Genomic DNA, 14,656 nt, shown 5'->3' with positions numbered 1-14,656 from the left:
GAAACTCAGATGGTAGAGGTGGGGGGACAGGGGGAGGGGAGGACAGCCGCTGCCATGGGCTTCGTCGCCACCCCCCCCCCATCTCACTGCTTATAATTAGTGAGAGAAATCTGAGCTACTGCCAATGTCTGCGGACCTTGAATATTATAAGGCCAACGTGGCGTCAAATATCTTAACATTCATAAGTGTTATGGGCTGTAAATAAAGCCCGTGGATTTATGACCCGGCGTGCTTGCCAGCTCAGAACCCGGCTGCAGGGCTTTCAGCAGACCTGTCGAGGTGCGAGCTTGCCTTTGGTTGTAAAATTAACCATTTCCTTCACAAATGTCCTCAATTATAAGTCCGAGGGGGAAAACTGACATACGCGGTCGGCTGCCGCCATGACTTCCAGACACAGCCATCACACACCCGTCCCCCAAAAGCACACCCTCTGGTAGTCTGGTCCACCCCCACCTTCTCTGAAACTTTGAAAGATGTCACCTCTGAAAAAGTTAGGGATGCGTCAAGATGTTATCTAATTCCACTTACTAAGACTAAAAAGTTCACACCTACCTCCTTGGAAAGTGCTTATTTATCTAGCAACTGAGATTTTCAAAGGGGGGGGGTGCACAGGGCTCAGAATAAACCTGCCCCTGCCCAAGTCTCCGCCCTTCCCCCACCTACTGTCATCCACTTCCTGAGCAGGGAGCATTTGCTAAATCCAGGTTGTCTCATGCTTAACTGCCAATAAACCAACTTCCACATAACTTCCAGACAGCTGGGGGAGAGGTCCTAGGAGTTTTAGTCATGGTCTAGAAACACACGTCCATACAAAAATGTGCAGCTGTCCGCTCTCCACCGTGCGTTTTTTAAAAGCAATCGGGGCTGGGAAGGGGGGAGAAGAGGATAGAGGCCCCGTTGCGAAAGATCTGACAAAATGTAAAACCCTTTTGGATACCTTCTTGCTTACCCACTGCCCCTATGGAAGGGAACCTGTGCCAGGAATTCTCCCGGGGAAAACTCCAGGTGCACCTGGGTACTTGTGGACTGTGAGGAGGGGTTCAGAACCTGCAAAGACTTCCCACGTCCTCTTGAAAGCAACTATTAAAATGCGAGTTTTCTAAAGCAAATACTTTCTGAGTGGCGCGCAATACTGTTAACTTTCTCACAGCTTGCTAAGACACAGAAAAGCAAGCCAGCCCCAAACAGTGCCTCTCAGAGCACTTTGTATCAGGACACTTTGTATCGGGTCCAGGTGGAAAGCTCCCAGCAAACCTGGGGTGCCAGGGGGACCTTAGAGTTACCACCCCTGGCCGGCAAAAGTTTCCAGAAACACTTCTTCCAAATAAGCATACTTTTGCGCTCCCAACTGCAGAAGGGTTTTTTTTTCTGGGTTTCCAAAAACCTTAGTATCCACAAACTGCAAAATGCTAGCACGTGAAATTTATAATCATTAAAATATGACTTCTTGGGTCAATGTTGAGCCCATAATCCAGACTGCAGACATTAAACCCCAACCTATAAAGATTAGCATGGAATTAATGCTGCTGCATGGAGATTGAAATCTAAACATGTTGGCCATAAATATTTCCAAAGGAGATGAAAAACAATTAGCATAAATACCCCAAGAAGGGCAAGAACACCTGTTCTTTTTCAGGGCGATAAGCATTTTATTGTTCTCTATTTAAAATGTAATGACCTGTGTAATTACAGTAATATTACATTGTTATGTAGGGGCTTGGAATGTCACACTTTGAAAAGTGTTGTCAAAACAATCAGGGGTGAAGGTGGGGGGTGGCAGCACAACAGGGAAGCCCCAAGGTTAACCCTTCCCACTCCAAGGTCTCCATCTTTCGAGGCAGAAGTAGTCTGTCCTTGGGAGTGAGGAGCAAACATCCATTTTTCACAAGCCAGAAAGAGGAGCTGCGGGGCTACACAAAACCTCCGTGCAGAAAGTCCCCGCTGGTTCCCACTTCAAATGCTGAACTCCAAGTTCAAAAATGAATGCAAGATGCTGCTAATGTCCCTCTTCAACTCGGCAGCAAGCAGCTTGGTTGACAAGCAAAGTACTGTGGATGAGAGAAGGTGCAAGAACTCTCATCTGATCGAGTCTTTAAAAAAGAAATCCCAAACCTTGACTGGAATGTCCACCACCCACACTCGCAGTCTTTTTTGCCAGAAAAGGAGTCGGAAAAAAGCAACGTTAACACGACTTTTTCCTGTCAATCTGAATAGGGTAACAGTAGTCTTATCTTCAGCAGACAAACATTAACCACCTTTCTAACATTTGCCATTTTAACGCTTCTCACCTACTTAACCAGAGCCCTCCTGGATGTGCTTTTTGCCTCCAATTCTGTCTTTTGAAAAGCCTCTGCTGTTCCGAGCATATCAAAGACCAAATGAATGTTGCAGGGAAATCTGTGTTGTTTTTAAAATAAAATTGGCACTATCGAGCTTTATGGCATCTCCAGCAATTAGAGCATTATTCCCGAGTTAATGTATTATTCACCACGAGCCAACTGCATGATATTCCTTAATTCCTCACTCTCGGGAACAGAAAAAGCAGAGAGCAGGGGTCGCCCCGAGTTAGCTTCCAGGTACGCTCAAGTAACAGGCAACACAGCCAACCGGCGCCAAGGAGGAAAGGGAGAGAAGAAAAGTGCACAGCCTAATTTGTCTTTACACCTCGCCCTGAGAAACACACTCTCTAAAACGCGCTAAGAATTTCAGAGCGCGGCAACACCGCTGTCTCGCCGGAGGAGTCCTCCAGCAAGCCGTAGCGAATCTGGAATTGCAAGCTGGCCCTCCGATCGGAGCCGTCAGGAGTGACACACCACAGCCTCCCGGCCCGGCTCACCGGCCTGGAGAGCCCAGTAATCCAACCCAGGTAACAGACAGGAAGGGGTGGTGGAACGCAAACATGTCGGCTGGCGTTTGACATGCAAAACTGCCCAGTGAGTTCAGAAATGCCTTCTGAGATTCCATCTGATGTCACAGCACAAGGCCACCCTCTATGTCCACAATTAAACTAAGGAGGTGCCACCTATTCCTAGAATGCCCACAAAGGGGACCAGGGGCCGGGAGCCTTCCTTTGCTCCCCAGGAAATCATTTATTTGCCTTTAACAATTTCCTTGTTTCCTAATTACCGCACAACACAACTGTTCCAGTTTTAGGAGCCTCGGACGGCCACATCACCAGCAGCCACAGACAGAGAGGGCAGTGAGAACGGAATCAAAAGCCAACCCGCTGGCCACCAAAGCTGCGTGTGCAAGAAGGCAAAAGCATTTCCCATCCTGAGGAGGCAGGGAGGACATCGGGAGAAATGATCGGGATTACAGTGGAATGTTGCTTGGTCCGGTTTAACACACCCGCCCTGGGGTTTGGAAGCCAATGGTCCCCTTCCCCACTCTCCATGCAAGATGCTCCCAAGAAACACGAAAAAGCAAAATAACCGGCCTCGGCGTCCCCTGCAGCTGCCAGCCCGCAAAGAGCCGGCCCTGCAGGAGGAGCGCTCTGGCGGCCTCCCCTGCAGCCAGGAGCAGGGGTACATAGCAGGAGGGGTGGGGGAGAGTGGCGGCAATGATTTCTCTTTCCAAAACATTAAAAAAAAAAAAGCTCACCGGTCTAGCATGCCCTTGCCATTTTGTCAGGGTCCCAAAAACAAGTCAAACCTGATGGTTAATATTTTAATGCTTTAAAAACACTTGTAGATCCGATGGACTCTCCAGCGGCAAGCCCTCAGCCATTAGCACAGAAGGCTTTCCTGCCCAACCGCGGGTGCATTCTTTCAAACTGCTATCTCGAGTTACCGAAGAAAGCAGAAACCCCAGTGCTGTGTGTCCATACGGGAGAGGGGACCCAAAACCAGGCAAGGTGCAAAGTGACAATTCCGGGAGCTACAAACGCGCCTAGCGTCTGCGGATTGCGGGGGCCAGGCCGGCTGGTGGTGTGTAGGACCAGAGCAGCCACCTCAAAGGTTAGGGGTGAGGTGCTGCAGGAAGAGCACCCCCAAAGTCCCGCGCCCTCCTGGCGCCCCAAATTGGGCAGCCAGCCTGGGGGTTGGGGGGCAGGCCTGGCCTTTCCCAGCCCCTGCACTCTCCCACGAACCCGCAAGCCCTGGCCTCTGCACCCACCCGCCCCCCCCAGGGCTCAAACTCGGGGCCTTCTCGGAAGCTGGCGAACGCCAGTCGCTCTCTGCACCCTAAAGGCGCCCCATTTCCCAGGCCCCACAGCTAAGCCCGCTGGGTGGAGGCCTCCCCACGCAGGCACAGCCCCGGCAGCACGCGCGCGGCCCGGGAGAGCCCGCGCGGCCGGCACGCAGGGCAGCCGAGCCCGGCCAGGCGCCCGGGGCGCCCGCGGCCCTGCAGGGCTTGCCCCCCTTGCGCCAGGCCGCCCGCAACCCCAACCCTCTCAAGCTTGCGGTGGGACCCGTGCGGGACGGGGTTGTGGAAGTGTGTGACTCCCGGGGGCCAAGGGGGCGGCGGGGCTCAAGTGCGGGGTTGGAAGAGGGAAGCGACAGGGCCGAAGAGTCAGTGGTCACCACTCGAAAGCTACAGAAAAAAAAAAGAAGCCGGCCGACCGAGAAAGCCGCGGCGGCGCCTCCTCGGGGCCCCGGGCTCGGCGCGCTCGCGGCCGCTCCGTGCGCCACGCCTGGAGGGCCCAGGCCGGCGGGCGGCGGGGCCCGCGCTCGGGGCGCCCGGGCGGCAGCCAAGGGGTTAACCCGGGGACGCCCGAGACGCCAGCCGAGAGGGAAGGAAGGCAGAGCGAAAGAAAAGAGCCTCAGAGTCGTCTTCCCGGGGCGCAGAAACAAACACCGCCGCGCCGAGGGGGAGGGGGAGCCGGAGCGCACAGAAAGTTCTCCCGAGGGCTGTCCGCCCCCCGCCCCACCCCGACAAAGCCCTGCTTGGCAGACAGAGAGAGCAGAGAGAGAGAGAGAGAGAAGTGTCCCCCCTCCACCACCCCAACAATCACGAGGCAGCAGCAAACTGAAAGCAGGAACATGGCGAAGTGCAAACAAATCCAGTCCACAAAAGGCAGAAAAGTTTGGAGAGTTTCGGGCTGCCTGGGCCACGAGCGGGGGAGGGGAGGGAGGGAAGGGAGGAGCGGGGAGGGGGGAGGCGGGGAGGGGAGGGGAGGGGGCAGGGCAGGGGCCGCATGCGGGGCCGCGCGGGGGAGCCGGGCGCGGAGGCACTTACGGTTCGGGCGGTGGGCGAGAGCGATCCGTTGGGGAGGTAGGGGCTCGTCAGGTCGGGGATCATGATGAAGGGGTAGCCGGGATACGGTGGCCCCTTAAAGAGCCCTCCATCTTGCCTCTTGGCCGCTAACATGGCGGGGCGGCGAGGGGGACGGCGGGCGGGCGGCCGTGCGCGGCGCGGGAGAGAGCGAGGAGAAAACTTTTTTAGCACGGGGAGCCCCCCGCGGCCGTGCGCCCCGGCGGAGGCCCGACGCGCGCGTGGCGCCCCCGGGCCGGGCCGAGCCACGGGGCGCGCGGGGCGGCGGGGCGCGCGGGGCATACATACTCACCTTCTTCCAAACTTTCCCGGGATTTATCTCGGAAACTTTCGGAGCGTGGCGGAGGCCGTCTTTCCGCCTTCCCGGAGAGTGGAGGTGGGGAGCGCGAGGGGGGCGACCGCCGCGCCAGGAATTTTTTTTTGGGGGGGGAATGGGGTGGGGGACGGTGTGTGGGGTTGGGAGGGGGAGAAGAAGAAGAAGAGAGAAAGAGAGAGGGGGTTCGGCGGGGTTGAGGGGGGCACAGAGAAACAGGGTTACAAGTGGTGGCCACCGCGGCCCCGCGCGCCCGCCGCCCCCGGCCCCGGCCGCTGCCCTGGCCGCCCGCCTTCGCCCGGACCCGGACCCGGACGGCGCAGGCCGGCAGCCCGGGGGGCTTTTCGTTACCTCGGAATCGGAGGAGCTGTTCTGATTCGTTTCTGATTCATTGACTAAAGACGACTTGACATCCGCTAAATCCCTCTCTGCCGACGAGTTTTCCGAGCTCTTCTCCTCCTGCTCGCCCTCGTCTTTGAAGGAAATCAGTTCGTCGTTAGCGCCTAGGTCGTCTCCTCCACCGCCGTTCAGCTGCGGCATTTTTTTTCACCCACCAGCAGCAATTTTGGAAGAAAAATGAAACGAGGAAGAAAAGCCAAAAAAAAAAAAAATCACCCCCTCAAAAAAAAAAAGTTTTCGCTTTCCCTCCCCCCCCAAAAAAATATTGCAAGAAAAGGACGAGTCCAAGGTGAACTTTTTTTTTTTCCTGCTTTGGGGTCTTTTTCTCCTGGGGAGGGGAAAAGAGGGAGGAGGGGAGGGGAAGGGGGGGAGATCTTCTGCACGCGTGAGTTTGGGTCTCTTTTTTCTCTCGTTCCCAAGGATCCGATCAATGTGCAAAAAAATAATAAATAAAAAAAAGGGGGGTAAAAAAAAAAAACACCAACAACAACAAGAAGTCAGATATAAAGAGCAAAGGGGGGGGGAAGCCGAAGATACAGGAGGAGCTCGTGCCGCTCGGATTTGAGAGAGTTGAAGTTAGACTGAGAGCTTTTCAGTTCAAAGGCGGCGCTGATTGACAGATAGAAAAAGGGGGATCGAAATCCGGAGGAACGGAGTAGTCTGGGAGCGGAGATTATTGACAGGGCGAGAGGAACACACTCGCCTTAATGAGATGCCGGGGGCGGGGCCGGGCCGCTGACGTGTGCATAAATAAACAGCCGCGGTGGGCGGGGCGGGGGCGGCTAACAATGCTCCTTTCGGCCGCCGGGAGCGGGAGGAGGGCGCGGCGGGCGGAGCGCCCTGGCCGGGGCGAGCGGGCGCGGGGCTCGCTGCGGGAGGGGGCGGGGGGCGGCCCGGGCAAGACAATGCCGAGGGCGAGAGGAGGGGAAGGGGGTGGCGACCGAGTCCGGAATCGGAGCCGAGCGGGGCGGGCAGGGAGGAGAGGCCCAGGAAAAGTGCACTCTGACAAATCGGAGCCCCGAGTCCCGGGGCGCACGGGGGTTCGCGGCCGCAGAGCGTGCCGTCCACTCACCCCTGGACGGGATGGAGCCTGCACGGGAGCCCTCTTGCAGGGAGCTTGCGAAGTGGAGGCCTGGGCAAAGGTCCCGCTCACCTCCGGAGATTGCAATTAGGAACCCACGAGGTGTCCCCCCGCCCTCCCGGGTTTATGAACTGTGCGTGGGTTCGCTACCCGTTGGGGAACGAACTTAAAGATGCCACAACGACTTAAAAACCAGATGCTGTAATTCTTTTCAGGAGCATGAAAAAAAAATCAAAATCTGAAGGGAAAAAAGAGAGATGCTTCTTTTAAACGTGTGTGTGTGTGTGTGTGTGTGTGTGTGTGTGTGTGTGTGTGTGTGTGTGTTTAACGGGTGATAGGAAATGAGCTGGGGAGTCAAAGTCCTTTCTGACTTTAGAGGTGAAAAGTTTGGGCGTTAACGCCGTCCTGAGGGAAAATAAAACTGAAAGTTCCCCCACCCCTGGAATCCTGGGGACAGGAGTCCTCCATGAAGGACTGAGTTCAGCAAGAGACTGACCAAAACAGTCCCGAGGGAGATGGCCCTGGCAGGAAATTGCTAACCAAGCCCAGGCAAGAGGGCAGAGGGCGTTGGGGAGGAGGTGGGGCCCTTGGGATTTGAGACAGATATTTGTGGATTTGGGGGCCCTCACCTACAAAGCAGATTTCTCCAAGATGGGGAACAGAGAGTCCTGTAACACGCAGGACTCCTAAAACTGCGTGTTCCCGAGTGATGGAGCGAGAACATCCAATGAGAAGTCAAATAGAAGCTACAACGGGGAAAGAGGACCAGAAGAATCCCAAACACGTAAATCCACAGAAATGACCAGATTAACTCACCTGCTCTCCAGCTGACCTGTCTCCACCTGAGTGTCCAAAGGACCGTGACTTTTGGCATGTAATATCTGAGAATTCGAGGTTTTCAGCAAAAGGGTTTTATAGACTAAGGTCTCAGAAAGAAGATGACTAAAAATAATGATACTGATTGACAAGGCCAGTGTGTATTCTCCTGCACTGGAAAAAAAAAAAAAAATCACAACCACATTTGCACACTAAAGAAAACGATGCAGGCAAAATAAAAATGGGGCTGGGGGGGAAGAGCTAGCGTAGAAAGCACGCAGCCCCCACTTTAATATTAATCAGGAACTCAGAAGTGGAGTGGGAAGGAGTCTGAAAAGAAGCAGAACAAATGTGTACATTCAATCAGACAGGATTGCATGGGATACAAGGCACAGGGCTAATTAGCCTCAGCAGGTAGGACTAACCTTCAGACTTCATAAATAAATAAGGCAGACGCAGTGTCTGCGAGGGAGAGTGGAGACAGAAAGGGGATTATTCTAAGACACCAAGTAAAAACATGAAGAATGAAGTGCTTCTCTGTTAAATCCATGTACAAATGGATTTAACAGTTTCCCCTTTCAGGTCTTTTTCACTCGGTTGCCTTTACATTTGCACATTTAGCCAAGTGACCATAGCTTTACACACTTGTTAATTGTCACCTGTGCACTTGGGGTGCCTGAGTCCGGCTATATTCGGCATTCACTTTCCCAAGGCCCGTGTCGGGCTGATTTGCTTAAACTGGATCCCATTTATAGTAACTTGGTTTTATGGCAATTTCTTTGTCCTGTGTTTCTATTTTCGTCTAACCAAGATCTGCACTGGGTTAGCGAACGAGGTCTTCTGTGTTCATGATAGGACTACCTATATAATAAAAAATAACTCCTGTAGAAGCAGAATTGGCGTCTGTAAGGAGTGCCCTCGCTGTGTTTGATGGCCTGCCTTGCGTTTTGATCGGATGTCCACGTGGAGAGTTCTCTCCTTGGGATTAGCAACCTCATCCGACTTGCCCAATTCTTACTCTCATTCAAAGGGAACTCTTGAATCTGTCCTTCTTTAAATCTATGCTTTAATTAAGCAATTAAACGTTATTCCATGATAGCACATATGCCGCATTGAATGTCATTGCTGAGTACCATAAAAAGGCTGGGTAGACCGCAAGTTCTCAAAAACTGAGTAGCTCCTAGCTTCTAGAAGAATTTGAGGCACTGCTCAGGCTGGGGTGTAGGAGGAGGGCAGACTGGAGATGCACTTGGCAAGAAACAAAGTGAACAGTATTCAAAAAACAAAAAAAAAAACAAGGAAGGAAAACAGATTTGGTGTGAATTTTCAACAACTATTGGCTTGATGCAGGTATTAGGCAACTTCTCCAGCTCTCAATGAGGACTCTTAGTTTATAGAAAAGAATCAGCAGGTAGAAGACACCCCCACGCCTCCCCCACCCCATAACTCTGACTTTCAAATAAAATAAATAAAACCTAAAAGAGTGGAAGAGTTTTTTTTTGTTTGTTTGGTTTTTTTTTTGCCAAAATAGCAAAGAGTCTAAACACACGGGGAGGAAGCCAGGCCAGTTCTGACATTATCTTAAGCCAAGGGATTTTGCCACTGTAGCCTCTGTGTCGTGGGAGTGGAATGGCAGGCTGGGCAAGCAGCTGTGCCCGTCTTGCCTTGCAGCCCCTGCCTGGGGCCAGCCCAGGTCCCACACTGGAAGGTGTCGACCCCCAGAGCCCCTGATCTTCACTGCCTCCTCGTCATTATTCCGTGCTCTTGCGCATCATCTGCTCTGTTGTCTGCCTCCTTCCACTCGCCCTCCACTTCCTCAATGGGCATGTATCCTTGGTCATCTACAGTTTACCTTACACCTTAAGTGAGTTGGTTCTCTTCCCCGGGCTACATCCTCCTCGTTCACATGGAGGTGGCAGGCGCCTCCTGAAACAGGCTTGTGCTTGAGAGGGACAGAAAGAGGCTGGCCACAGCCCATGCCACCTGTGGCCCCTTCATCTTATCTCACCTGGCAGGTAAGGTGGTCGGACTGGATGTTTTCTTAGCTGCTTTTTATTTTTTCTTAAGATTTATTTGTTTGCTTACTTAATTACTTGAAAAGCAGAGAAAAGAGAGAGCTTCCTTACATTACTTCATTTTCCAAATGCTTGAAACAGCCAGGACTGGGCCAGGCCAAAGCCGGAAGCCAGGAAATCCATCTCTCACCGCGGGAGAAGGAATCCAGGTACATCTGCTGCATCCTTGGGTGCACATGAGTAGGAAGTTGGATGGGAAGTAGAGCAGCCAGGACCGGACTGAGCAACCAATAAGCGATACAGACATCTCAACTGGCACTTGGACCCTTACCCCCTTAGCTGCTTTTTAACACACACACACACACACACACCCCACATATATACATACCCTATCTGTACTGACAGCTTCCCAGGATGCCAGCAAGGAAGGCAGACCATGTGGAAAGCTTGTCTTTGGAATTTAGGAAAAGCAAAGAGAGTCGGCTTGGATTTTCCAAAAGTAAGGAATACATGTTGACAACCACATTCAGCTCCCTCAATCACTCGGCAAGATTCTACTAAATTACCTTTGGCAGTGATGTGGACGTGTGTGCACGCACGGGTATGTGTTTGTGCTCCTGTGTGATTTTGCTTTAAAGATCCTGCCTCCAAGATGGATGATCTGTTACCCACTGGGCCGGACTTATCTATGCAGGGAGTGTGCTGACGGAGGGAAGCCAAAAAAAGAATCTGAAAACACAAGGAAGCTATAAAATGGGGAAATGTTTAGAAGCCAAAGTCCTGATTCCACTGTGAGATTTTCTGTTTGCTTTGTGTTCTGCGTGGGTGATGGTTCCTTATTTGGACTTTGAGAGAAGCTACTCCCTGGGCCAACATATGAACATTAAAAATTGGACATCCAAGACTTTTCGATTTCAGCAGGAGGAAGGGGTGGGTAAAAGAGCCTGCTTCGCAGGCAGTCTCCCCTCCCGCCCCTTGAATGATTCTGCCAAGGGAATTCTGCAAGGCAGACACCCTCCTTTTGCAACCCTGAGGAATTCTCTTCTGTTCTGACATTTTTCTGGAGCGCCTGGCTTGATCACCTTGCTTGAGCTCATAGCAGGTCTAGGTAACAAGGTGACAATGATACCCGATGATGCAAGGGTTAATGTGGAGAGGTATGTATGTGTATACCTGCCTTCATCCCCTGCCTTCTGAAGCCAGCCAGAGATGCTATAGGCGTCGATGACAGGAAGCTTTCCTAAAGACATCAGTCCCCCCTCTTATTGACAAGATGTCTTTTAACCCTAATAGTAATGGAAGAAGGCCAATAAATGAAACATTTACTGCATAACTTGCCTTATTTTGGGGTGGTGTACAATTCCTTTCTTGCTGTCTCTAGAAGATGTTTTCTGCCTAATTTGCTCCCTGGAAATTTCACTTGCTACAGTTATACGTCTATGACGTTTTATTGCCTCAAGCCAAGTCTGCATAAGAACTTTCTTAAGATATACTTATCCTAATGCCAGGCTACAGGAAGCAGGCTGCTTTTTTTTTTTTTTTTTTTTTTTTTTTGCTGAATTATTTGTGCTATCCTGAAATACAGGACAGAAACTTCCCAATAGTCATCGCCATAGGGTAGGTCTCAGCGGTTTCTGAGAAGGAGGGAAAGACAAGAAAAAGGTGAAAAGGGTTTTATCCGAGTTGATTCATACAAGTCTTTAGAATTAATAATTGGGTGTGCATTTAACATATTAAAATGCCTGAGGTTTTCTTAACATATCTTCTTAAAAAAACAGCTTCGATGACCCCATTTTTTTTTAAATGCATAGGAACTCTGTAGGCTCAGACCCTTTGCAGTGTTCAAAAATGGCCTGGATGCCATAGCACCTTCCAGAAAAACAAGGGCACGTTGAGCCAAGGCACAGACAATGTCAGCCGGCATTGAGCAATCTCACAAGGTGGTTTACATGTGTTCAAGGCACAGAGCGGGTGTAATTTCAGGAGAGGACAATGCCATTGTTCCTCTTGTAATTCATCTAGGTGTGGGTTGACACACCTGCTCCTGACCAAAAGCATCATGGGATGGAGAAGGCAAAGGTTTCAAGGAAACTCCCAGGCCTAGAGTATGCAGATCTCAGGGATGATCTGCCTAAGGGTCCACAGCCCGTGTAACCAGTGGTTTACCTTAAAGGACTCACTCTGTGGATCAAAGCACTTGAGACTGAATCAGCCCCCCTCTCTCCTCTTTCCAAAGTCCCAGTTGTTTCAGTAAATTCTCCTGGAAGGTGTGCGCTGTGTTTCCTAATGAAACACTTTGGCGAGGGCAAAGGATACCGTGTGAAATGAATGAGTCGCAAGGTCTGGGAGAAGTTTGGATCTCTGTGTAGACAGCCTGCAGCACATAGTTCTGCAACAGTGAGAGAGACTTCCGGCTGTCTGTCATCCTGAGCAAACTCTGTTTCTTGGTAGCCCGAAGGCACACTGTAAATACCCAGAGCAGGAGAGAAAGCATTAATCGTTATTTCTTAAAGGTTCCAGGACGCAGAGAACAAGAAGTTTTAATGACCCTAAAACCCCTGAAGAAACACAGGTGCCTGTCCTAGCAGCCCTTCCCACAGATGCATGGCCTTTCTCTGCTCTTACGTACCTGCCCCCAGACCCTGATTCGCCCATGCTTTTGCATGACAGCTTCCGGGAGACTTGGTGGCAGTGTAGGGGTGCAAGCTCTTGCTTCCAATCTGCAAAGAGCTCTGCCACTGAAGAAACCTAAATCCTGGCTGGGAAAAAAAAAAAACAAAAAGCCTCCTGAGTCCCACCACGCCTCCTTCCTCCAGGTCGGTGTTCACTGAGGGCATTGAGGCGGTTCTCCTGGCAGATCTCTGTGAGTCTGTATCCAGAGGCTACATTGGGGTGCATTTTAGGGAAGGATCTGAGCATGATGTCTGACAGCTCTTTTCTTCTCTAAAAATACCTCATGCACCTCTCGAATCATGAAACGTCATTCTGATGAGATCTGGCTAGGTATGTTCCATTATTGCTGGTTATGAAACAACATGTACTGGAGAAATCTTTAGAAAAAAATGCAACTGTTATTAAAAATGTGTGAGACACGGGCATTTAGCCTGGTGGTTAAAACACAAAGATGCTTCTTTCTCCACCGCTCTCGCGAGGACAGGATGGGTCAGCAGCAGTTCTGCTGGAGTCAACCGTGCAAATTCGGCCAGGGCTCCCACTCTTGCCAGTACACTCCAACGGGCACAGTCTGATCTGGAAATACAGCCTGAACATGTGCCGCCAGTGTTTTCACCAGTACACCAAGGATATCGGCTTCATCAAGTTGGATTAAGTCATGTTCCTTGAATGGATGCTGCAAGACATCGACGCTTTGGAAAATCATGACGGCTCTTTGTACATAAAGAACTTCAATAAAAAAAAAAAACACACAAAGATGCCCATGTACCTGCTCCTGACTCCAGCGTCTTGCTGTTGCAGACCCTGGGACGCAGTGGCGATAGCATAACAATTGTATTTCTGGGCCCGGCATGGTAGTCTAGTGGCTAACATCTTTGCCTTGCACACGCCAGGATCCCATATGGGTACCAGTTCTAATCCCAGAAGCTCCACTTCCCATCCAGCTCCCTGCTTATGGCCTGGGAAAACAGTGAAGGACGGCCCAAACCTTGGGACCCTGCCCCTGTATGGGAGACCTGGATGAAGCTTCAGGTTCCTGACTTTGGCTCAGTACAGTTCTGGCCGTTGCAGTTACTTGGGGAGTGAATCAGTGAATGGAAGATATTCCTCTCTGTCTTTGCTCCTCTCTGTATATCTGAGGTTGCAATACAAGTAAATAAATCCTTAAAAAAAAAAAAACCCTGCATTTCTGTCATCCACCTGGAAGACCCGAGTGGAATCCCCCGGCTTCTGCTTCAGCCTGACCCAGCCATGTCTGTTGCAGGTGATTAGGAAATGAGCCAGTAAATGGAAACTCTCCTGCTTTCTCTTTCTCAAAATAATAACAACAACAATAACAACTAAGAGGATGTCCCGAAGTATCATTAGTGTTGATTTCCTAAATGATAGAATTAGGGATAATTTTTACTTCGTTGTCTATGTTTTTCTGTTTTTCAGCTGTACATACATATGTATATTTAGAATGGAAGTAATGCTATTACTAACATTAAATATAATTTTATTTATTTATTTAATGTGGCTTAGTTTTCCTTCCTTAAAAAAAATTTTTTTTCACCCAGTTCAAAGGCAGAGCAACAGAAACAGAGAGAGAGAGAGAGAGAGAATCTTCTATTGGTGGTTCACTCCCCAAATGTCTGCAGCAGCTAGTGCTATGGCAAAATCCCACAGCTCCAGCTGGGTGTCCCACCCCGTGCCAAGGACCCGAGTGCTTGAGCCGTCATGCACTGCCTCCCAGAATGGATCAGCAAGAAGCTGGATGGGAAGCAGAGTCTCCAGGATTTGATCCAGACCCCAAACCAGATTAACTGGCTGCAGCAAAGTGTCTACCGCACAAAGAGAACATTTAAACCCCTGTTCATCTGGCCTGGCAGATAAGACAGCACTGGGGGGTGAGCTACTGTTCCACTCTTCTGCTTTCCCTTGCTCTTCCTGTCGATCATCAGCCACGTTAGGCACACTCAGCTGCCCTCCCCATTGGCTAGCGAAGGCATCTCAGCTTCCCTCCCAATTCCCGGGCTCTGTCCTCTGGACACAGGGATCTAGCACAGAATCGATCTATAGCATGACTCGACTCATTACCCTCGCACTTGGGCTCTCGGAGTTGCTTCCACTCTGCTCCTGTAGGAACTCTCAACTCCTTCCCTAATT

General features: G+C 51.0%; 1 protein-coding gene and 1 pseudogene across 3 annotated transcripts in view; one reads left to right on the top strand and one right to left on the bottom strand.

Moving 5' to 3' along the window:
- Nucleotides 1-6,600, bottom strand: part of LOC121166354 (transcription factor 7-like 2) — a 73,708-nt gene extending 67,108 nt beyond the window's left edge. The window contains exons 1-3 of one of the 3 annotated variants that reach the window (XM_040995499.1): nt 5,876-6,600; nt 5,504-5,570; nt 5,176-5,300 (exon numbers count right to left, since the gene is read on the bottom strand). In XM_040995499.1, the coding sequence (XP_040851433.1) occupies nt 5,176-5,300; nt 5,504-5,570; nt 5,876-6,064 (381 nt within the window). In that variant the 5' untranslated portion in view covers nt 6,065-6,600. The remainder of the gene's footprint in view (nt 1-5,175; nt 5,301-5,503; nt 5,571-5,875) is intronic. The other 2 variants (XM_040995497.1, XM_040995500.1) reach the window with 2 other exon arrangements.
- Nucleotides 6,601-12,984: 6,384 nt separating this feature from the next.
- LOC121166352 lies at nt 12,985-13,234 on the top strand (annotated as a pseudogene).
- The last annotated feature ends 1,422 nt before the right edge of the window (nt 13,235-14,656 follow it).

This window comes from Ochotona curzoniae, unplaced genomic scaffold (assembly GCF_017591425.1).
Source record: "Ochotona curzoniae isolate NIBS_2020 unplaced genomic scaffold, NIBS_Ocur_1.0 patch133, whole genome shotgun sequence".
NCBI lineage: Eukaryota > Metazoa > Chordata > Mammalia > Lagomorpha > Ochotonidae > Ochotona > Ochotona curzoniae.
The sequence above is the reverse complement of the archived record's forward strand: the minus strand, read 5'-3'. Positions and strand labels throughout refer to the sequence as shown.